Source organism: Ceratotherium simum, chromosome 6, assembly GCF_057802395.1.
Source record: "Ceratotherium simum simum isolate JZ-2026a chromosome 6, ASM5780239v1, whole genome shotgun sequence".
NCBI lineage: Eukaryota > Metazoa > Chordata > Mammalia > Perissodactyla > Rhinocerotidae > Ceratotherium > Ceratotherium simum.
The window spans coordinates 18,562,807-18,585,922 of NC_141905.1; the positions used below are offsets into that span (position 1 = coordinate 18,562,807).

The 23,116-nt window shown below is 40.2% G+C and overlaps 1 protein-coding gene across 1 annotated transcript in view; it reads left to right on the forward strand.

Moving 5' to 3' along the window:
* PCNX2 (pecanex 2) overlaps nucleotides 1-23,116 on the forward strand; it is a 302,893-nt gene that overhangs the window by 242,722 nt on the left and 37,055 nt on the right. The window contains exon 25 of the mRNA XM_004432376.3: nucleotides 1,903-2,118. Within this exon, the coding sequence (XP_004432433.2) occupies nucleotides 1,903-2,118 (216 nt within the window). The remainder of the gene's footprint in view (nucleotides 1-1,902; nucleotides 2,119-23,116) is intronic.

The following is a 23,116-nucleotide window of genomic DNA, read 5'->3' on the forward strand; positions in this document are numbered from 1 at the left end:
ATTCTCTCATTCAGGCTTTTCCTTTAAAAGTGCCAGAGACCCAAAGTAGTGTCTAATTAGATGCATGCTGATTCATCATAGAAAATGAATTTAACGGCAGGTCAGACAGGCTTATTCTGCATAGAAGATTAAGCATACTGATACTTTATTAAACTATATGACATGACTCAGCCCATGGAACAGTTTATTTCTTTCCATTAATCATAATTATTTTATAAATACACTAATTTCAATTCAGCTTTTGACTCTTATGAATGCCCAGCAAGGATATTCATAATTTGATAGTGTTATCTTATAGATTTCTCAGGAAGTCTGAGTTTCATATACATATATAATTTAAAAATAATAAATGGCATCTATATATAATATAATAATTTATATCTATGTATTTATAATATATAATGTATAAAAATATATATTTGTGTATAACATAATATTTGCAATAATCGTTTATATTATAGCTATATATATATAAAAATTGATGCTGTTTCTTGTTTGTAAATTATGCCTCAATGACTTTGACTTCAAAAAAATCCCTAGAGTTACTTGAAAAGTATGTTTTTAAAAACAAAATTTCTCTTAAAGAAGCTGTATGATCTATGGTGTTATCTATTATTCAACAGATATTTAGTTAGTTCCTACTTAGGAATTCTGCCACTAGTGGGAAACAAAGATAAGCAAATTCTGACATAGTTCTGTTTTCCTTCACTTTATGGTGCATTGGAGGAAATCAGATGTTGCTCAAATACCTATAGACACATATACACACAAAAAACAAAAGTCAAATTCCAACTGTGACAAATGCTTCCCAGCAGAGGATCACACGCTGGGAAGCCTATAGTGGGGAATTTGGCCCAGCAAAGTGGTCAGTGAAGGCTTCCCTAAAGTGGTGATTGAGCTGAGGTCTGAAGAATAGTAGAGTTAACAAGCCACAGAGGAATAGAAGAGCAACCCAGGCAAAAAGATCAGTATCTACAAAGGCCCAGGGTGGGAAGGGGCATGTGAGTCACTCAACTGAAAGAAGTTCTGTGTTGCTGAGCATAAGGGAGCTGGAAGAGGGGAGTTAGTGTGAGGTAAGGACGGAGATTGATGGAGAGAGCGGGTCACACAGTGCCTCTTGTGTGACCATATATCCTGAGTTTGCTCAGAACCGTCCTAGCTCATACCTGTGAATGATAGATTATATTGGATCCTATTATAGGCAATGTTAAGAAGTCTTCTCACTATCTTAAGAGCATTGAGAAACCACTAAGGGCTTTGAATAGTGGGGGTAGGGGGTCCTGGGTAGCATGTTCAACTCTCCAATTTGAAAAGCTCATTCTGACTTTGGTGTAGAGAATAATAGACTAGATAGGAGGTCCCAGTGAAGATACATAGGTGAGTCATGTGACTTGAGAAATAAGGTAGCTTGGAATAGGGTAGGGATAATGGAAATAGAGAAAAAGGAGAAAGATGCAAAAAATATTTGAAGAAAGTAAAATTGAAAGGCTTAGATATGAAGGAGTGGGAACAAGGATCCCTAGGTTATGGCTGACTGAGATGGGGACCAGAAGGGGGGACCCGGCTTGGGCATGTTGAAGGTGAAGAGCATTTGAGATGTGCAAGAGAAGATGTTAAGTAGACAAGTAGGTATACAGGTCTAGAGCTCAGACAAGAGAAGTCAGCTGGAGATAGGAATTTGTAAGTCATCTGCATTTAGACAGTGTTCAGTCCATTTGTGGAGATGAGATTGCCCAGAAAGAGTATAGAAGGAAAAAAGAGGAGGGTATCACAAAATCCACTCAATTGGCAAAGTATCTGAAAAGACTGGTTTACCTTTAATCAAATGACAACTCACTGTTTCCTGGTCTGAGTACATAGGGAATAAACATTCACTGAGCGTGTTTCTTGTTCTGTCTTTAGGGAATGATGACAACAATCTCAATTCCATCTTTTATGAGCACTTGACAAGGGCCCTCCAGGAGTCCCTCTGTGGAGACTTAGTTCTTGGTCGGTGGGGTAACTACAGCTCTGGCGATTGCTTTATTTTGGCTTCAGATTACCTCAATGCTTTTGTTCACCTGATTGAAATTGGCAATGGTCTTGTCACCTTTCAACTCCGAGGATTGGAATTCCGAGGTAAGACTCTCTTCATCGTGAAAGTTGTTGAAAGTCGGTCGTTTAAGTAATCATGCAAAGCTTTCAATAAGAAGTCACCATTAAAGAGGAAGAATTGATGCCTGTCCTATTGAATGAGAATTAGGGAGCCTGCTACAACTGCCTATCTCCATGTATTCTGATATAAATAGACTCCAGTCATCTGAGGGAATAATAAAGTAAAACATATAGTCTGATGTAAACCTTTGGAAAAGCAAGTCAGAACTTTGGTTTCAGTCCTTCTGGGAAAAACTCAGAAGCAACGGGAGGTCATGGAACATGGGTGGGCTCCAGGTGGAGTCAGCCAGACCTAAAACAGAACCTGGTTCTATGGGTTCCAGGTGTTGTGGTCTGTTGTGGGCAAGTCATTTAGTGTCTCTGAGCTTTTCTTTTCATCTGTAAAATGAGAATAATAGGAAGAATGGCTGCCGCATAAAGTTGTGTGCTTTAAATGAGATCATGTATATGAAGGCATACTGAATGCTTATCACTTTGTGGTTACTGAGTCAGTCTAAATCTTGAAAGTGTGACCCCAGTTTTCCCATTAATCAGATGCTGGAGTTGTGTGCTGGAGCGTGCAGGGATTAGCATGATAGATGTACTCATGTTCCCTTCGTCTATGTTCTTTGTTTATTCCTTCACTCAATATGTGTTTTTCTAACACCTCCTCTGTGCCAGGCAGTGTTCTAATGCTGGAGATGCAATGGGCACGGGGCCTTGAGTTTTACCCTCAGGATATTGACCTTCAGTGGGAGACGTGAAAAATAAACAAATCATCAAATGAACAAACTAATTACAGCTTGGGGAAGGTGCTATGAAGGACGTAAATGAAGTTCTGTGACTGAAACCAGTGCAGAGGGTGAGCATGAGGAGGTGCTACATTAGATGTGATCGTCAGGGAAGGCCTCTAGAAGAGGAGAACAGGAAGAAGAATGTTGCAGGCCAGGAGCTGATAGGTACTAAAAGGATGAATCTGGGGCACCTTGGAGCATTCCTGGAGCCTGAGAGGACTGATGTGACTAGAGCTAACTAGCACACTGGTGGCACGTGGCACAAGAGAAGAGGAGACGGGATGCCGGGTCATGCAGGGCCTCACAGCCAGGGCAAGGGGGCTGCATTTTATTCTGTGCATAATGGGGAGCTGTGTAGGGGTTCTAGAAAGGGAAATGACTGACCTAAGTGGCAGTTTAAGAGATTGTTCTGGTAGCTGCGTGGAGAGTGTACTAGAGGGGAGAAAAGCAGAAACAGGGAGACCATTTAGGAATGTTTTGTGGTCACCCAAGAAGGAGAGGGTGGTGGAGAGAGAGAAGTGCTGGAAGATTTGGAGGTGGAAAGAGCAGGACTGGATGGTGGGGATGAGGGGAGCTCGGGGCGCTCAGCGTGCTCCCCAGTTTCTAGGTTGGGTGCTGGGTGGACAGAGGCACCTTTACTGAAACTGGGGAGCCTAGAAGAGGAGCAGGACTTTTGGGTTTGAGGATGTAATCAAGAACTCCATTTTGAATATTTTCATTTTAAAATGCCCTTGATTCATCCAAGTGAATGTATCAAACAGCTAATTGGACATCTGAGTCTTATATTCATTTGGGAGACGTTTATTCAGCACTAATTATATGTCAAGCACTGGACTAGGTGCTGTGAATACAGAAGTGGAGGCCCCCACCTTCAGGAGCTTGGAGCCTCACGTAGAAGACAGACACGTAATGAGCAATTACCACCCAGAGAGATAAGTATTATTGCAGCGCCGTGCACAGGGCGCTGTGGGGACCAGAGCAGGGGCACTGGAATCAGACTGAGGTCTGGGTTGGCTCGACAGAGGAGAGGCTGCAGGAGAGAAGGGGATGGCTGGTGTGATAACAAAGAGTCACCAAGTAGCCAGATGTGGTTTTCAAGTGGTTTGTGAGGAAGGGGTCACAGACAATGCTAGAAGGACAAGTAGGAGCCAGGTCATAGTCATCCATAACCTCAGAGTGACAAAAGGACACCTTTTAGCCAAGAACAAATTGCCATTATTTCACATCTTGAACACCATTACCTACAGAGGACCAAGTCTTTTGGTTCTTTGGATGAAAATTTCTAAGCATAAGTTTTGTGAATATCCATTCCTCTTATTAATATTCATAAATAAATTTGTACAAAAGATTTTTTTCTGAAGTGATGGGGTCTATGATTTAAGTGTGTATTCTATGCATTTTAGGAATGTAATTTAGGGAGCTTGGTTTGGAAAAGGTTTTTGGGCTGAGGGAGTAGTGATTAGATTCTACAGGAGAATCAGAGAAGCAGAGTTTCTCTGAAATTTTGCACAAATGCCAGAAAATGCCACGAGAGGTGGTGGACATTAAGTGTCTCTGGTGCAATAATGCAGCAGAATCATCTATTCTGAGAGCTTCACTTGTTCCTGGAATTTTCCTGGATTTCAAAGGAAGAACTTTTGAAGTTAGCTTTGTTGAATCTGAGTTCTAGTTTCCATCACAGTTCTTTTCAGCTTACAGCTTCTTCTTCTTCTTCTTCTTCTTTTTTTTTTTTTTTTTTTTTTGCTGAGGAAGATTCATCCTGAGCTAACATCTGTGCCAATCTTCTTCTATTCTGCGTGTGGGTCACCACCACAGCATGGCTGCAGACAAGTGGTGTAGGTCCACGCCCAGGAAATGAACCTGGGCCGCCAAAGCGGATACTGCAAGGCCTCTTATAGCCCAGCTTTTAGGACAGGCACCATGTCACTCCTGCCACATTCCATTGGCCAAAGCCCTTCCCAAGGACAGCTCAGATTCAAGTGGTAGGAAAGGGGCCCTGTCACACTGCATGGTTCACTGGGGGCCAGTGTTATAACAGCATACCAGACTCCAGAAACTGCATCAGGTGACATTTGGAAGGAGGCTCGGAATTGAGGTAGATGTGGTCAGTGGGGCACAAGATAGAGGCAGTGGTTGTGTTAAGGTGAAACTGCCCAGGAGGGCCTCCTGAGGTGATTTTCCTTCCTTCTGCCAACCACAGGAGAAATGTAACCTGGCTGTTAATGGTGGCTGAAGCACAATAATGACTCTTGAGAAAAAAATGCCGGTTATCCTGCCCAATACCCCCCTGCTCTTGTACAATACATTTTCTTTGACCTAGTTCTGCTGTAGTTTGGAACACGGTGCTATTAAGAGAGCATATAGCTTGAGAAAATCTAAATTATGCTTTTGTTGCAGGAAGAATCCAGTTGACCTAAATTGAGCGTTGTGTTTTATATCTCTTTGTACCATATGGTACAGTATTCCCAGGGAAGCTCTTGTTTTCTTTTTCCTCCTTGGGTATTTTTTAAAAAATATTTCTTCAGCATTTCACTTTTGTTTCCAATTCTCTATTTTCCCAAATAGCAGGCTTGATTTTGGTCAGATTGAACCTACTTCAGCACAACCTGGGGCAGTCAAAATACAGATGCATTGGTTCTCCCTCCTGGAGCGGACTGAAGCCATCAGTGGAAACCCAAGCTGCTCACAGCACAGACTGACTCTCAGGAAGTGAATAATACACCCCAGAGGAAGGCAACCTCCCTGAGGCTCCCCAAGGGAGCAAGGAAGTCCACCTGTCTCTCTCACCAAAAGGGATACATTTATGTCAATAGCAACTCTTGGTTACAAGTGACAAAAATCAGCTAGCTAACTTAAGCGGGAGAAGGGTTTATTGGAAGATACTGAACAGGACACAAACTTGCTGAGAAGGCTGGAGAAGCAGGCTTGTTGGCTATCAGACAAGAGCCAGGTCTAAAATCACACCACAGGGCTGATCCTGTGAAGATGTCACATCTCGGCTGGTGGGCCCAGGCACTGCCCTCACGTCATTGACACCGGGACCCTGGATACTGGATGCTGCTGACTACTACTGCTACCCTGGAAACTGGATGAAGAGCCCCTGAGGCCATCTCCCATCCAGAATGTGTTCCACATGAGCCCTGCTTCTTTGTGTCACCAGCTCATTAGTCAGCATCTGGTGTGGATGCATCTGATGAATAAAGTTGAGATCACATGCACGTGCTATAGATGCAAGGCAGTCTGGGAAAGAGAGTGTCTAACTTTTCAGTTGCTGTAGTGGGAGGTGAGACTCGTAATATGGGTATACTGGTTGAAGTCATGCTAGCTGCTATAATAGTTAAGTCCCAAATCTCATGACTGACTCAATAAATGTTTATCTTGTACTCACGTAGAGAACAGTCGGTGAGAGGAGGCAGTAGGGGTAGAAGTTGGTTCCATTCCACACTACCAGGGATCCTGGCTAATGGAAGCTCTGCCTATTCCCTAGCTCATTGCTTTTGAGGTCACCCTGGCTTTTATAATCAAGCTGGCAGAGAGTAGAGAAATGCATAGAAGATTGTTATGGGCCAGGCCTGAACCTGGGCTACATCATTTGCTCTTACATTCTGATGTCCACAATTGACCTAACTAGAAGAGAAGCTGGGAAATGTTGTCTAGGTGAGTACCCAGGAAAAAAAGTAGAAAGATTTGATGAACAAATTGCCAGTCTCTGGCACAGTGGGTAGTTTTCCAAACATAGATCCTGAGTAGCCCAGAAAATTGATCAAGGTCCATGGCACATCCTATTTCTATTGGCTGGTACTGTATCAAATGATTGATGCAAATTCAAATCAAGAATGCAAATAAGGAAGCCACATTTTTCTCTTCTACTCCTTTTGGCTCATGCAACCCAGAATAGAAATACATTCTTTTCTTGTTAATGTAAGGAAACAAGATTGTAGTGCCCCTGCTGCTCTTGGGTTTATGAGTATTACTTGCATCTACCTAACCAGGCAGCCTTTAAGGAAACCATTCAAGAGTTGACAGTTCAATCATTGGCTTTAAATCTAAGTCAAAGTAACAGATAATGCACTTCAGAAGGCCAACAGTGTGAGGGGCACCAAGTTCAAGGCTTTTCAAAAGAAATGGAATCTGTTGGATTTTAAGTCCCACTTAACCATCATTCAAGTAGGTGGACACAGGAAAATGGAAAAGTGAGAGTTGATTGTCTGTTCAATCCATTTCTGTTCTCCTTTAGTTGTCTAGGTGACCCAGGCTGTTGGGTTAGATTATTTCTATTAGAAGAGAAAAATAAATGAGAAGTCACAATGCTGCAAAGAGGAGCCAGGCAACTTGAAAATACTGTCTGAAGAGGTGAAGAACCAAGAATATGAGCAAAAAGAAAAAGGCATTGGAGGGAGTCTTTATGAGATACATGTGAACTCTGAGCTAAGGAGGGAACATTCACCTATGAAGGTGACGTGTACCCTCAGGAAGGCCATAATCCCATCACTTCCTCACATTTAACTAATGGGAAAAGCAAGGCCCAAGGAGATGAACACTTTCCCCAGGCTCATGGCTAGTTACTAGTTGAACTAGGCAAACCACATGACTCTCTATCCTTAACCAGAACTTCTCTTTCTACGTGATCATTTTACCTTCTTCCTTCACTCCTCCCTTCAGGTATTTGTTTGAAGTTTGTACCATAGTGTTTATTTAGTTTATTAAACACTAAATAACTGGAGTATAATGCCTTCAGTCACTTGCACAGCCTTTCAAAAGCCCCATATCATTTTTCTAGTAGCAAAAAAAGAAAAACCCACTTTAAATCAGGATATTCAACATATTCAACAGAGCATCACATAGGACTTGGCCTCTCGAGGCCTCGATTTCTTCATCAGAGCCTTGGTGTGATTTCTAAGTTTCTTTCCAGCACTGATGGTCCATCAGTTCAGCAGATATGAAATGGTTCCACCATATGATGCAGTTGGGGGAAAGTTGAACTTCTTTTCCCTGCTGAAGTTTGAGTATAATTCCTTCCTAGGGAGTAGGTGCTGTTGGTGGTTATCCCAGTGCTTGATACCACAGCTGGCGTCAAGGGGGGAAGTTGAGCAGCTGCTGACTTCCTGCTGATACAGTGCTGCAACAGGGAAGGTCGACATGCCTAAACATTATTAGTCCATGGGCTGGGGAGAGGACTAGGCATCAGAAGCACTACCATAGTGATGAAGCAGAGTGGAGGAATTTCAGGCAAAGGGAAGAGAAGGGCTTGCTGTGATGGAAAGTGATGGAATCTGAAGGGCTGGAAGGGTGGAATCCATGGTAGTTCATCAAGGAGAACATACAGCACACATGCAGGTAGCGGGTGGGTGTTAGAGAGAAGGCATGAGAATGGGATAGAGTGGAGTGGGGAAATATAGTTGGACATCATGAAGAGCTTCCTTGAGGTTAGTGATCATGATTTTAAAGGAAGACCTGTTAAGATTGCTTGTGTTTTTATCTAAGCCACATTCAGCTTCATGGGTGCAGGTATGGAAGGGCAGAGTTGGAGTGAATCAGGGTTGGGATTGAGCCAAATGAGTATCGTGAAGTAAGACAAGGACAAGGGAACTGACAATGTATGCGAGGGGGCGATAATGATTATAATGCCTTGCCATGGAATGTAAGTTGAGAAAGGAGGGAAGTGAGGGCATGAGAGACGTGGGAAACAGGACCTGGTGGTAGGACCTCCTGGATCTGGGAAGGGTACAAGGATTGTTGAAGTGGAAATATTAGAGGAAATAAGCTGGAAAGATAAGAAGTGGTTGCAGGAGAGTAGAATGTTTGAAACCAGTATTTATAGAGGGGAAACAGTTTTGGGGTTAAGCAGTCTAGGGTTATGACTATGGAAATGAGTGGCTGAGGTTGAATGGAAGATGAGATCATTGGAGGGCTGGAGGCTGGGCGCCAGGATATTGGAAGGAGCCTCTCTGTGGATACTGAAATCCCAAGAATGATGGCAGGAGGTATGTTGGAGAGTGATAGTGAACCAGAGCCAAAATCTTCATGGAAGGACTGGGAGTGACCCAGAGGGGCCGAAGAAGATGGCAACCAGAGAGGATAGTGCTAGGGGGGATGGTGAGAGAATGTCATGAAAGCATCAGTGAGAAACAAGAGGTTATCTTCCATCCTCTACAGACCCAGTGGTGAGAGGAGTGTGTGAGAGCCATCAGCCCCACTTGGGAGAGATGCAGAGGAACAGGGAGAGGCAAGTTTCCAGTAGAGCACTAATGACAAGAGGAGGAATAGATTATGAGTTCCAGAGGGCACAGCAAAAGGATTTCAAGAGTCTGTGGCTAGGAGTCTGTGGTTAAGTGGGGTCAGAAAATGTGATTTATAGAACAGTATGGAAATTAGACTGCAGGGAGTCCTGGGCTTCCCATGGCAAATGACTTGAACTGCAGGAAAGCAACATTCTCTCTTGGGATGATGAAGCAGATCCTATCAGCTAAGGCTGGGTCACATGCATGGAAAGTTTTGAGGCTGCTGTAATGAAATTTAGTTATACGTGTGGATATGCATGCAGCTTTCATTATCCTCATTAGTATAGGACTGTTACATTTTTATCACATCAAGATCTATTTTCCAGAAATCTTCTTAGGGGAGGTCTTAGGAAATATAAAAAAGTCATTTGATAAAGTGGATTTTTGGAAAGCTCAAGAAAAATGAAATCAGAAATGCATGGTGGGGCCGGCCCCGTGGCTTGGTGGTTAAGTGAGCGCGCTCCGCTGCTGGCGACCCGAGTTCGGATCCCGGGCTCCCACCGGCGCGCTGCTTCTCCGGCCATGCTGAGGCCGCGTCCCACATACAGCAACTAGAAGGATGTGCAGCTGTGACACACAACTATCTACTGGGGCTTTGGGGGAAAAAATAAATAAATAAAATCTTTAAAAAAAAAAAAAAAAAAAAAGAAATGCATGGTGTTATGTGGACGTTTACCTTTTCTATTATTTGTTTAACTACATTTTTCTCTCTTACTTTATTCGTTTCTTAGTACTTCCTTGCAATGAATGATACTGCATTTGTATATATTTTCTGCATTCCCATGTGATCAAAATATTTCTGGTTTTTGCTCATATACTAGTTCAAACAAGAACACGTAACCAATATAGATTACTTTGTCCTTTTATTCAAAACAAAGTTGTGATAAAAGCTATGTTTTGTTTTAGGTTTACACATGTTTGTATGTGTAAATCATTAATCCTTGAGATTAGGATGTTATCCATGATGCCAGGTGTGTGGGTGATCAATGTTTCTTGATAACAAAATAATAAGTATAATTTGAAAAGCAAAGCCTCTTTATCTTCAGTGTTCTTGCAGTTTATATATTCAGTTCTTTATTCCTGCAGGCTATGAGAAGCTGAGTCAACCAGGCTCTATTAGACTGTGAGACACTCCAAGACTGAGACTCCTTGCCTTGTTCATGTCCCTCTCCCAGCACATTGCGTGGCTCTTGGTAGGATGCCCTGTAAATATTGGTTGAGTGAGAAAGTAGAGACAGTCTGTAGTTTCCTGAGCACCAGTTATATGCCAGGTACCATCCTAAGCACTTTACTTATATTACCAGAATATTCCTTATAATAACTCTATGAAGTAAGTAGGTGTTATTTTCTCTATTTTAGACATGAGGATATCTGGTAAATGGGTTGAGTAAGGTGCTCAAGGCTTCACAGTCACCAGTGATGGAGGAGGGGTAAACACCAAGATGTGGCTGACTTCCGAGTCCATGACCTTTGTAGTAGACCCCACTGCCTTTGAGGGGAGGGAGGAGGGAAGGAAGGATAGAGGGAAGGGAAGAAGGAAGATAGGAAGGAAAGAAGGAAGAGAGGGAGGGAGGAAGAGAGGGAAGGGAGGGAAGAAAAGAGGGAGGAAGGAAGGAAGAAAGGAAGGGCGGGAGGGAGGGAGGAATAGAGGGAAGGGAGTGAGGGAAGTAGAAAGAATAAATAAGGAGAGAGTATGAAAGAAAAGAATGAGTAACCATTTTTTTAAACAATCTATTTGGCTGTTGAAACTCAAAAATACAAGTTTTACCTGAATGTGCTCCTAAATGTTAATATGGCAGCACCACTTTTAGCAGCTCAGTTTCTTGAATTAGCTTCTGCCTTAGCAACCCTGAAACCTGGATGGCTCTTGGAGACTGAACATGGAATGCAAAGGCACGGTTATCAGGAGGTAGCTACACATGACCATTGGGTCTGGAAAATATCAAAAAATAGGATTTATGTTCCTGTCTGTGTGAAATGTTATCAGCCATCTCAGAGTTTGGCTAACACCCCATAATCAGTGGCCTATGGGGACATTTAAAAAATATCTGTGTAACCTAATCTTATCTAAAGCTAATCCAAGCCAAACCTTTATCCTAACTGGCTAATCCATGCAGAGCCACAGCTCTTCCACTAATCTTGGAACTATCTAGAATTCTCTCTTCTCTATGGCGACATTTAGGTCATTAGTGAGTCCTTAGTTCTTATGTCTACATAACTTGGGTATCTGTTAAATCCCTTGGTTCCAAACTTTACCCATAAAATACTAGGTTCAGAATTCCTAAATACGTGGTTTTCTTTATTTCAAGTTATGTGACCTGTTAGTGAGAGAGACAAAGCCGTACTTGTCTAGTTAGCAAGTCTGGGAAGAAAAGGGGCTTTCCTGTGGAACATTAACAGAGTTTGCATATTTTAACATTCAACACTCAGAAGTAAGTTTGTGGGAGAAAAGAAAGATAATACAACTTTGAATTAAATATGAATTAGAAAGTACCCAACTCTTCTGAGTAAAGTTGAGTGCATTGCTTTTCTCATCTATAAATGGGGCAGAAGTGGGGGAAAACCATATAATTCACAGAGATAATGATTATATATTTCACATTTCTTATACTTATGCTTCAAAGCTGACCAATATAAGTTGCCTTGTGAACTAAGCAACTTGGTTCATTTCATTTTCCCTTATGGGTTGGTAGAATAAAGTAAATTCAGGAAGCTTTTGCTGGTCATTTGTCAAGCCTCATTAGACAGTGTGTGATAAAAGAAAAATACTGATTTTAAATTCAACAGACCGCACTCTTCCACTGGACAAGTTGCTTTTGAGACTCAGTGTCCTTATTTATAAAAAGAGAAATTACAGGGCCGGCTCCGTGGCTTAGCGGTTAAGTGCGCGCGCTCTGATGCTGGCGGCCCGGGTTTGGATCCCGGGCGCGCCCCGAGGCACCACTTCTCCGTCCAGCACGAGGCCGAGTCCCACGTACAGCAACTAAAAGGATGTGAACCTATGACATACAACTATCTGCTGGGGCTTTGGGGGGAAAAAATGAATAAATAAAATCTTTAAAAAAAAAAAAAAAAGAGAGAAATTACATATGCATAACCAGATTGACATGTGCATTAAATGAGATGCTATCTGAGAAATTACTTTTTAATTTGGTAAGTCGCATCATCGCAAAAATAGATGATGTTTTGAAATAAAAATTATCTGAGAAAAATCTATGCTTTTTCTTTTAAAGGTATTACACGCTAACTTTAAAATCTAGCTTGCCAAACAGGTCTTAGGAAAAATTTTATTCATATGGACAGATCTTAAAGCAAATTGAGGCTCTTTGGAATATAAAATTGTTATAATAAAAATCTCCACTATGCCCACAAAATCAAACCTGTTATAAGTTATTCTAATATGTTTTTGTCTTCTTCCTCCACTGCTCACTGGCTAGTCTGTTACATATGCTGAGCAATGAGGTCACCAGGAGGTCTCCTAGATTCTCAGTGTGATAGTTAAAAGATGTATGAGTCCAGTTCTGCTGAAGGACTGGAAATTGGGACTGGGGGATAAATTGCCCACTAAAATAATAAAGAACTAAACTCATTCAGTGTCTGAACAGGCCAATCCTATAGTTTGTTTTAGTTCTGCTCTGTGACCTTAGTCATGTCACAAGCTGAGTGCCTAGCACACTGGGCTGATAAAGTCAGTGACTATTTTAAAACTCAGCTCAAATAAATCTCCAGTAAAGATATTTAAAATATGATTAGTAGATAACAGTAAATGTGATAATGATGATATTTAGGGTTTTCTGTAAAGTCCAATTAGTCAGATTCTTTGAGACAACTGATCATTTATTTCTCAAAATACTGGTGTCAGATAAGGAGGAAGATTGGAGGGCCGGGAGGCCCAACCTTGAAAACGTGCATTTAAGCTTAAATATGCATGTTCCTGCTGCAAGGTTGTAAAGCAAGCTGACAGTTTCTTTCAGTGCAGCCTTTCTGCTGCAGGGGACTGTTTTTAATGTGTCCCTTTGAAGTCCCCATCACATAATGACCCAGTGTCTCCATCGTTTCCTCTGACCTCTTGGTAAACGCCCTGGTTCCATTCCCCATCACTGTTCACCTGACATGGGGCTGTGGGTGGCTGATTTTTCCATCACTAGTGTCTCCTCTTTACTTCCCCAACACTGCTGGGGAATCTTTCTTAGTTGCAACTTTCCTTATGTTTCCTTGGGACTTAAAAATCCCCATTGGCTGCCTGTCACCTCCAGAATTAAGTTCAAATGTCTCCCTAGGAGTCAGGTTCCCATGCCATCTGACTCCAGTGGCCTGTCCTGATCTCCGCTCTCCCTTCAGGGATCCTGTCATCTGGCCCAGGCTTCTAGCCAGGAAGGAGCCTCCCTCATGGGGTTGTTTGGAATGGGAGGCAGGGACACTTTTGGTTGCTTTTTGGTTGCTGGACCTTCTATTCAGACAACCATTCTCCTTTGGCTTCCCAACTTTCCCAAGAGCATATCAGCTCTACCTCCTGCCACTCTACCTGGCTGACCGTTACAGCAGGAGTGCCTACACGAACCAGCCACACAGAATGTCTACACTCCTGTGCTTGTCAGAGAGAACACATTAACATTCACTGCTGCTCGATACATGATAATTGTCAAAACTAGGTGGAGAGGAATGATCCATATCAAGGATTTCCTGAAAGGTATGAAGTTCTCCCAGTCCTCAAAAGTCTCTAAAATCTGCCCTTGGGTGATACCAGATCTGGAGAGCCACGTACCTAAGGCTGAATTGTTTGGGCCACCTAAAGAAATGCTTTTTCTTCATTGCACTTTGGCCGTATTACAACAGCTTGGCGAACCTTGTGTTTGTACTTGCTGTGAAATGCTATCAAGGATGATATTCACCATATTGCACAATGTTCTCTTTATGAGGGTCCTGGGGATGTCGTCTCTCTGTTGTCTTTGCCAGAAATAGCTATGATCCTTCCAAGCAATTATTTTGTTTTTGTCTTAAGGACACAAGAAACTATTCATGTTCTCTTTCTACATTGGCAGAAAGCCCAAGTGAGATCTGTGGCCCACCTTTAATAAATATAGAGAGCATCACAGAACACAGTGAGGGTCTCTTGACATTATTCTGGCTTCATCATGTTTTTCTTGTCTACATTTTCCTGTAAATTTTATCATTTGCTTTTGTACTTTGTGTGCCTTTTTAAATTGACTTCATTCCTTTTTGGAATTAAGTGTGAATAAATAAGCCAGGCCCAGCCTGTCACTGGTAGATGTGGCAAACAGTGCTTAAACGAGGACAGTGCTTGCTGCTTTGGAAACAAGAAAATGGAGGCAGAAAGGATCAGCTGGTCAGGAGAGGGCTGCCAGTCGCAGCAGCAGTGGCGGCCCTGCATTTTGGCCATACTCAGGAAATTGATACATATCCTATGCGGCAAGACATCTGGGATCTACTAGATACATTTTCAGTTCAAACACTAAATTCCCACATCTTTAATTAGGCATTCTCATCTATTAGAACTAAAAGACTACAAGATACTCTTAAAATTAATTTTAAAAATATTTATCGAATGTCTTCTATGTCCTACTGACTTAGACTGTGAGAACACAGCAACATAAAAGATGCCAAGAGTCAGTTTCAATGGAAACACCAGGCAGAGACAGTCAGCCAGCTCATCATTCATCTCCACCAGTGGCATGAAAGGTCATGTGTGGGGGCAGTTGACCTTCAGTGTTCCCTTTGGAGGGAATATACTCTAAACCTTGTTAGCCTCTCTGAGAAGAATATGAGCCTTGATTTGTATTTGAACAGCAAAATTAGTGCATTTGCAGAAATGATTGAGTTTCGTTATTTTCACATTCTTTTACAATGTGATGAGTATGAGTCTTTTGTACCTAAGGGAAGGTACCGAGACCCACTTGAACTGAGTGTTTCAACAGTTGACAGTTGTGATGTTTCTATCAAGCCTAGCTGTCCTTCATGGCCACGTTTCCTCAACTGTCCTTTCATCAACGTAGAAATGCATGAGTGCTTCTCCTAGTGTGTGGTGTGAGACTCATTTCACTCGATGGTAGAAATCTAAACTCTGTATTATCTCGTGTACACATAGACACACACATGTGTGCACTCACACTCACACACACACACACAGACACAAACACTCCTTCCAGTTTGTTTGGTTTAATTAAAAAACAAAAAACAAAAACTGACATTCTGCCCAATGTGATAAATGCTGGACCTGGATGGAAGAATGAAGAAGGGAACAATTGGAAAGAAACTCAGATTTTTGAGGCATGTTATTTAACCAGTTTTGCAAGGTAAAAATCCTCCGTTATGCTTCTTGCTCATGTAGTCTATTTCTAAGAATGGTTTTACTTCTTTCATTGGAAGAGAGTTTCTTCCTAAATTATTTTATTAACTTGCAGCAAGCCAGTGTTGTTAGGGTGCCATTTTGGTGGGAAAAGACATCGCCCACACCTGGAGTCTAGTGCCTACAGTCCTAGGGTCCCAGTGAGCCAATCAGTTAGGACACAGTGGTTATTACTCACTCTGGATGCCCCAGAACATGTGGTCTGAATTACTCATTGCTTATAATTCACCTATGTATTTCTATACATTTTTACCATAGGGAATAAGTTTTATATTGCAGAATAAACTAAGAGACCCTTGAAATGTTTGAAAAAGAATACTTTCAGCTAAGACCCAAAGCAGTGAGGTCTTGGTGAAAGACAAATGGAATCATAAGGTCTGGGATCAGCCCTTCACTGTTTTACTTTATGTTATACAACCTGCTTGCTTTCTCCTTCTTGATCTTGACTCCTATTTCATAGACTGTTATCCTAACAGTTCTGTGTGTACATTATTATTTGAAGGTTGTAGTTTTCCATCTCTGATCTATTATGGTCATCTCATTCACGGGTTCTGTAGAGAGGCTTAGTCTGAACATGGCCTTTCTTTATCTGCCTCCATATGTAATGCAATAAAGTATGTTGCACCTGCTGTGTATTTTCTCAATAGGGTATCTGTTGCCTGTGCATACAGTGATCTGGATAAGAATTCTTTCATTTGTTCATTCATTCAGTCAGTCATTTCACCAACCACTTTGTTAGCAACCAGTAAGTACCAGGCACTGTGAATAATGATAAAGGATTCTGGAAAAAGTGAATGGTGTGGAAATGGGCATAGGGACAGGTTTCATGTTTGAATTAAGTCTCAAAAGACATGTAGAAAGATTCAGAGACTTACTCTTTTGGCCGTGACTAAGTAACCAGTACTGGAGTATCCTTTCTGCCATAAGCAATTATAAAACTGGGAAAAACATATTAATCAACTGTTTTCAGGTATTGGACAACAGACAGTACAAGCCCCTGATCATTGAGAGAAAGCAAACACACAAAGTGAGCTCCGTAATTGCCCCTGCTTTCTTCCTGGAGGCACTTTCTTATTTGTAGTACGGGGAGGTGGGGCCCAAACAGCACGGTGGTCTTACTGAACCAGAGAGGCAGAATCAGAGCTCTGGGCTGCTCAGGTAGCTTGACTTTATGGGTCAGAGTACCAGACAGGAGTGAATTTCACAGACAAGGAGCTGCAGAAATCAATATAGGGATCCCTTTAGTAACTGGATGAATATTAACATGCTTTTATGTAGTCAGGGCTTGACAGAGAGCATTAACTGGGGAGGCGTCAGCTAAGTAGAGATTATGGAGGCCATATAGTGCTGAGAGATGTAGAAATTCCAGTTGGTTGGTGGAGAGTTGTTGAACATACCAGGAATTCAGTTGAGACCCCCAGAAAGACCAAGTGTTAAGAATAGAGATATTATCACCTTAGAATAAGAGCTGTTCTAGACATTCCCAACCAAAGACTAAAAACAAGTTTCAAAAGGATCAAGCTGACAAGCTGAGGTGCAAATAAATTGACTGCTTAATGGAACATAACTCTTTCTAATGGAAGGCAAAAAAAAGTCTAAACTGTCAACACTATAACATCAGTAATACCCAACATATAATAAAAGTTTCTAGATATATAAAGAAGCAGAAAACAGTGATCCATAACCAGGAAAATAAAACAGTAAATAGAAACACACCCAAAGATGTTGGAGTTAACAGAAAAGAAGTTTCAAACAGATATTAGTATATTTCAGAATTCAAAGGAAAAATGATGCTAATGAATGAACTGATGAAGACTATCAATAGGGAGGAAAAGAATACCAAAGAATTGAAATTCTAGAAATGAATAAAATACAATATCTGAAATGAAAACTTCTTCTTTAACAGAAGAAAAGATTAATGAACTTGAAGATAAGGCAATAGAAACTATCCAAATTGATGCAAATAATAAAAAGACCAAAGAAGAGAGAGACTCAGTGATCTGTGGGACAATATTAAGAATTCTAACATGTGTAATTGGAGTCCCAAAAGGAGAAGTGATAAATAGGGGCAGAAAAAAATTGAAGAAATATCATTCAAATATTTTCAACTTGATGAAAAATATCAATCCATAAATCCCAGGAGCTCAACACATCCAAGCAAGATAAACAAAAAGAAAACCAAACCTGAGCACGTAATCATCAAATTGCTGAAAAGTAAATATAAAGAAAAATTATAAGAGCATCTAAGATTTTTTATCATCATTTTATCAAGACCATGAGAGAGTTTAAAAAACACGCATTATATACAAGGAAACCACTGCGGAGTTATCAGTAACTTCTCATAAGACATAATGCAAGCCAGAAAATAATACGATCATATTTTTTAAGTGCTGAAAGGAAAATAAAACTGTCAAATCTGAATTCTACATCTAGGGAAACTTTCCTTCAAAAATGAAGTCAAAAGTTAAATATTTCCAGATAAACAAAAGTTGAGATAATCACCAGCTGACCTGCACTATAAGAAATATTAAAGAAAATTCTTCAGCTTGAAGGAAAATGATAGCAGATGGAAAATTGATTCTACATAAAAGAATGAAGGTTACCAGAAATGGCAAATATGTGAGCAAAGATACTTTTTTCTTTTTAAAATGCCTTTAAAAATTGATTGTTTAAAGCAGAATAGTAACAATGTATTGTGGGGCTTAAAATATATGCTAAAGTAAAATGTTTGACAAGAATAACACAAAGGATATGAGAGGGTAAATATGCCATGGTAATAGTCTTACATTATAAGAAGAGTGTATGAAATCAATCCATGACAGATTGTGATAAAGTAAAAATACACATTGTAATCCCTAGGGAAACTTCAAAAATAAAACAAAGAGGTATAGCTAACTGCTATAAAAGCTGATAGAGAGTATAGAATAAAATACTAAAAGTTATTCAATCCCAAAAAGAAAGAAAGAAATGATTAGAAAGAATGCAAGAGGAAAAAAATTGGACCAATAAAAACAAATAGCAAGATGGTATATTTACACCCAGTCACATAAATAATCACATTAAATGTAAATGGACTAATCATTGTAATTAAAAGGTAGAGATTATCAGGCTAGATAAAAAAATCAAGTCCTAACTATATGCTATTTACAAGAGACATGTTTTAAATACAAAGATATGGATAGGTTAAAAGTAAAAAGATAGAAAATTATATCCCTTACAAACTCTAATTATAAGAAAGCTGGAATTGCTGTATTAATATCAGAATTCTAGATGAGACCTATTACAAAAATAAAGATATTTAATAATGACTGAAGAGTCATTTCATCAAGAGGACAAAACAGCCCTAAATGTGCATACACCTAATAAAAGAGCTATAAGAAACAAAAACTGACTGGTTGAGTTAGGAAATAATTGAATACAATGAAAATTAAAAATAGAGCATATAAAATATTAGGGGGATGCAACTAAAGCATTGCATAGAGAAAAATTTACAGCTCTAAAGGTTTATATTAGCAAAGAAGAAAGGGTTTAATCCAATGACCTACAAGAGGGGTTGGCCAACTATGACTCATGAGCTTAGAATGACTTTTACATTTTTAAAAGGGAGGGAGAGAGGGAGGTAGGGAGAGAGAGAGAGAGAAAGAAGGAGAAGGAGAAGGCAGTAACAGCGACCATATGTGACCCACAAATCTTAACATATTTATACTCTGGCTCTTTACAGAAAAAGAATTGGCAACTTCTAACCTATGCTTCCACCTCAAGAAACTAGAAGAAAAAGATGAAGTAAAACCCAAAGCAAATGGAAAGGAAAAAATATGAAAGATAAGCCCAGGAAATCTGTGGATTAGAAAATAGAGAAACAATAGAGGAAAATCATTGAAACCAAATGTTTACCAAATGAAAGATCTTTACCCTGACTAATTAAGAAAAAAGAAATAAAACACAAACTGCCAAGATCAGGAATTAAAAAGGGGACATTACTACAGATCTTACAGACATTATAATAATAATAAGGGAATCTTATGAATTTAACAAGTTAGATGAAATTAAAAATACATTGAAAAACACCTTTCCAAATCTGACACCAGAAGAATAGAAAATCTGAATAGGCCTATATGTTCTAAAGAAATTGAATTTGTAAGGAAAAATAAAACAAAAACAAAACACCCTGGCCACAAAGAAAACTCCAGAATCACCTGGCTTCACTATTGAATTGTATTAAACATTTAAGCAAGAATGATCACCAATCTTGCTTAAACTCTTTCATAACATAGAAGAAGAGAAAACGCTTCGCAACTCATTTTGTGAGGTCGGCATAAACTCCATATATAAATCTGGCAAGTACATCACAGGAAAACAAACCTACAGACCAATATACCTTGTGAATGTATATGCAAAAATTCCTAACAAGATGTTAGAAAACCAAATCCAGCAATATATAAACCTGTGATGTTTATCCCAGTAATGAAGATTGGTTTAATGTGTGGAAATTAATCAACATAGTTCACAATAAAAACAGAATAAATGGGGAAAATCATATTGTCATCTCAATAGATACAATAAAAGCATTTGCTGAAATTTAATACCTATTCCTGATTTTAATACAAATTTTTATAAAACTAGGAATAGAAGACTTCTTCCTCCTGATGAAGAGCCAATTATGAAAAACCTACAGCTAATGTCTTACTTAAAGCTAAAAGACTGAATACTTGCCCCCTACACTCAGGAACAAGGCAAAGATGCTAACTCAAAACTGTACAGGAGGTCCCAGCCTGAGCAATGAGTTGCCAAAAACAAATAATAAAGTCAAAAAGATTTTTAAAACTCCTCAAAAGTGTTGCCTACATTTACTGTCTGCTTTTTCTCCTCCATTGTGTCTTGAATTCACTCCAATCAGGTGTTCCCTCCCCTACCCCTCATTCCACTGCAACTTCTCTTGCAAAGATCACCGTTCACCTCCATATTGTCAAATCTAACAGTTATTTCCTCATGTAATTTGACCTGTAAGCATTGTTTGACATAGCTGATGGCCCCTTTACCTTGAAACTCTTTTATTGTTATTTTACTTGCCTTTTGCGACTTCCTAGTTTTCTTTTGACCTCACAGGCCACTTCTGTTCCATCAGTTTGTTGGTATCACCTCACCTCCCCAACCTCTAAATGTTGGAATGCTCAGAGCTCAGTTCTCAGAACTTTTCTCCATGCTATCTGTACTCTCTCCCCAGATTATTTTAAATAACCCCTACAGACTTATAATTCTCTCAGATGTTATACATATCTGCCCAGAACCTCTCCCCTGAACTCCAGATTTCTTAATCCAACTGCCTACTTGACATCTCCATTTTGATTAATAATCAGCAGCTAAAACTTAACATATGCAAAAGCAAATTCCTGATCTTCCCACCAGCCCACCCAAACGCTGCTCCCTCTGCAATCTTCCCTTTCTCAGTAAATGGTAATTTCATTTTTCACCTTGCTCAGGTCAGAAGACTTAGCATCTTCACTCATCTTTTCAACATCCCATATCCAAATTGGTCAGCAAATCCTACCAGACTACCTTCACATATATGCAGAATCTAATCATTTCTCATCATTTCCTCCAACTACCTTGGTCCAAATACTGTTCTCTCTCATCTGTGTTAACTAACAGCCTCATAATTGATCCACCCATTTAAAATAGCTATCCCAACCCCAGCACTCCCTATGCTCTGTTGCTGTTTTATTTTTCGATATCTGACATATTTTAGATTTTTCTTATTTGTTTATTGTCTGTCTTCTTCAACCAATGCTTGTAAGTTACACAAGGACAGAGATTTTTATATTTTTTCTTTGCTGTATCCCCACTATGTAGAACAGCATCTGGCACCCAGTAGGCACTCAGTATTCGGTGAATGAATTAATTTATTGGTTAGCTCATTCATTTATTTATTTATTCCCTGAATTTCTACCTGCCAATCACTATCCTTACAGAGCTTACAATCTAGTAAAAATAATAGTAATTTATTGAGGGGTTACTAATGGCTTGACGTATGTCATTTTATTTGATCCTTAAAACAGCCTATTTTACAGATGAGGAAACAAGCTTGGACCAGTCAAATAACTTGCCCAAAGTCAAATAGCTAGTACCTACTATCTTCCTTCAAAAGCTGTTTGTTAACCACTGCCTCCCACTGAAATAGCATTCTTCTATGCTGAAATTTAGGTGGTATCGTATACCCCAAAATTATTTTAAATAGTTTAAATATGTTTTTTTTTTTTTTTTTGTGAGGAAGATCAGCTCTGAGCTAACATCCACGCCAATCCTCCTCTTTTTTCTGAGGAAGTCTGGCCCTGGGCTAACACCCGGGTCCATCTTCCTCTACTTTATATGGGACGCTGCCACAGCATGGCCTGACAAGCAGTGCATCGGTGCACGCCCAGGATCCGAACCTGGGCTGCCAGTAGCGAAGCGCGCGCATTTAACCGCTACGCCTAAATATGTTTAAATAGTAACTCTTGACAAATAATTCCTGGATGCAGGCCCATAGTGAGGCAAGCGTCTCTTAAAATGAAGGACTTTCAGACCCTCTTTCTTTTCTGCTACTCCCCACCACTTCCTGTATTTTCTCTCCTTCCTAACTCTGCTTCAAATGACTATTTTATTTTCCAGCGCGAGCTGCTTTTTCGTTTGACTTTATTTTCATCTCTACCTCTGCCTTTTCTTTCTGCTGTTCCTAAGCTACCAGGTTCATCTGTCTTCTAGAACTCTGATGTCATCCATCTCTGCAATTCCTTTTTTGGTGCTTCTTTTTACCTGCTGTTAATAACTATGCTTAGGACTCAACTATCTTGAAAGATACACAAACCACCACCACCACCACCAATCACACCTGCTTCAGTTGACGCTGCTCTCCTTCCCAGCTTTGCTCTTCTTTCTGTCCTTCTCTTCACCGTGACTCATGGTTCAAGCGCTTGTACCCCTGGTTATTACCTATTACTTTTGTTTTGTCACCACCAACTCTTTCCTTATCCTCTTATCGTCACACGGCAGTCCATTTCCGTGCTGAACTCCCAGTTGTTAAAAGGATCTTTGTTATAATAAACGCTATACACTGAGGCTTTCCCCCTTAGGTCATAATGATGCCCTCTGGAACTGCAGAGAACGTCCAGTGCACGTGTCCATATGATAGCCCTTAGGTAGTTGTCGGGGGCAACCGTCACTTTCCACAAAGTCTTCTTTTCTGCAAAGTCAAAGTCCCTGGATTTTTCAGTCATTCTTCAGTGACATAATTTTGAGTTATTTTACAACCTTGTAAGCTTCGTGATGTATAAGTGACAATCTTTATGATCTTGTTCAAATAAGTACTAGTGTACTATCTTTTTTTTTTAACGGCGAAAGTGAAACTTGCTCAGATCCTCTAGCTTCATTTCATTTTCTCAGTGACTCTTTATGTGTAGCATCCAAAGGAATAATACCAAGTGTATTCTGACCCATGCTATCTCTTTGTTTTGATGCTACGAAGATCACATTCAGTTCTTTTTTTGTTTTGTTTTTTTGTGAGG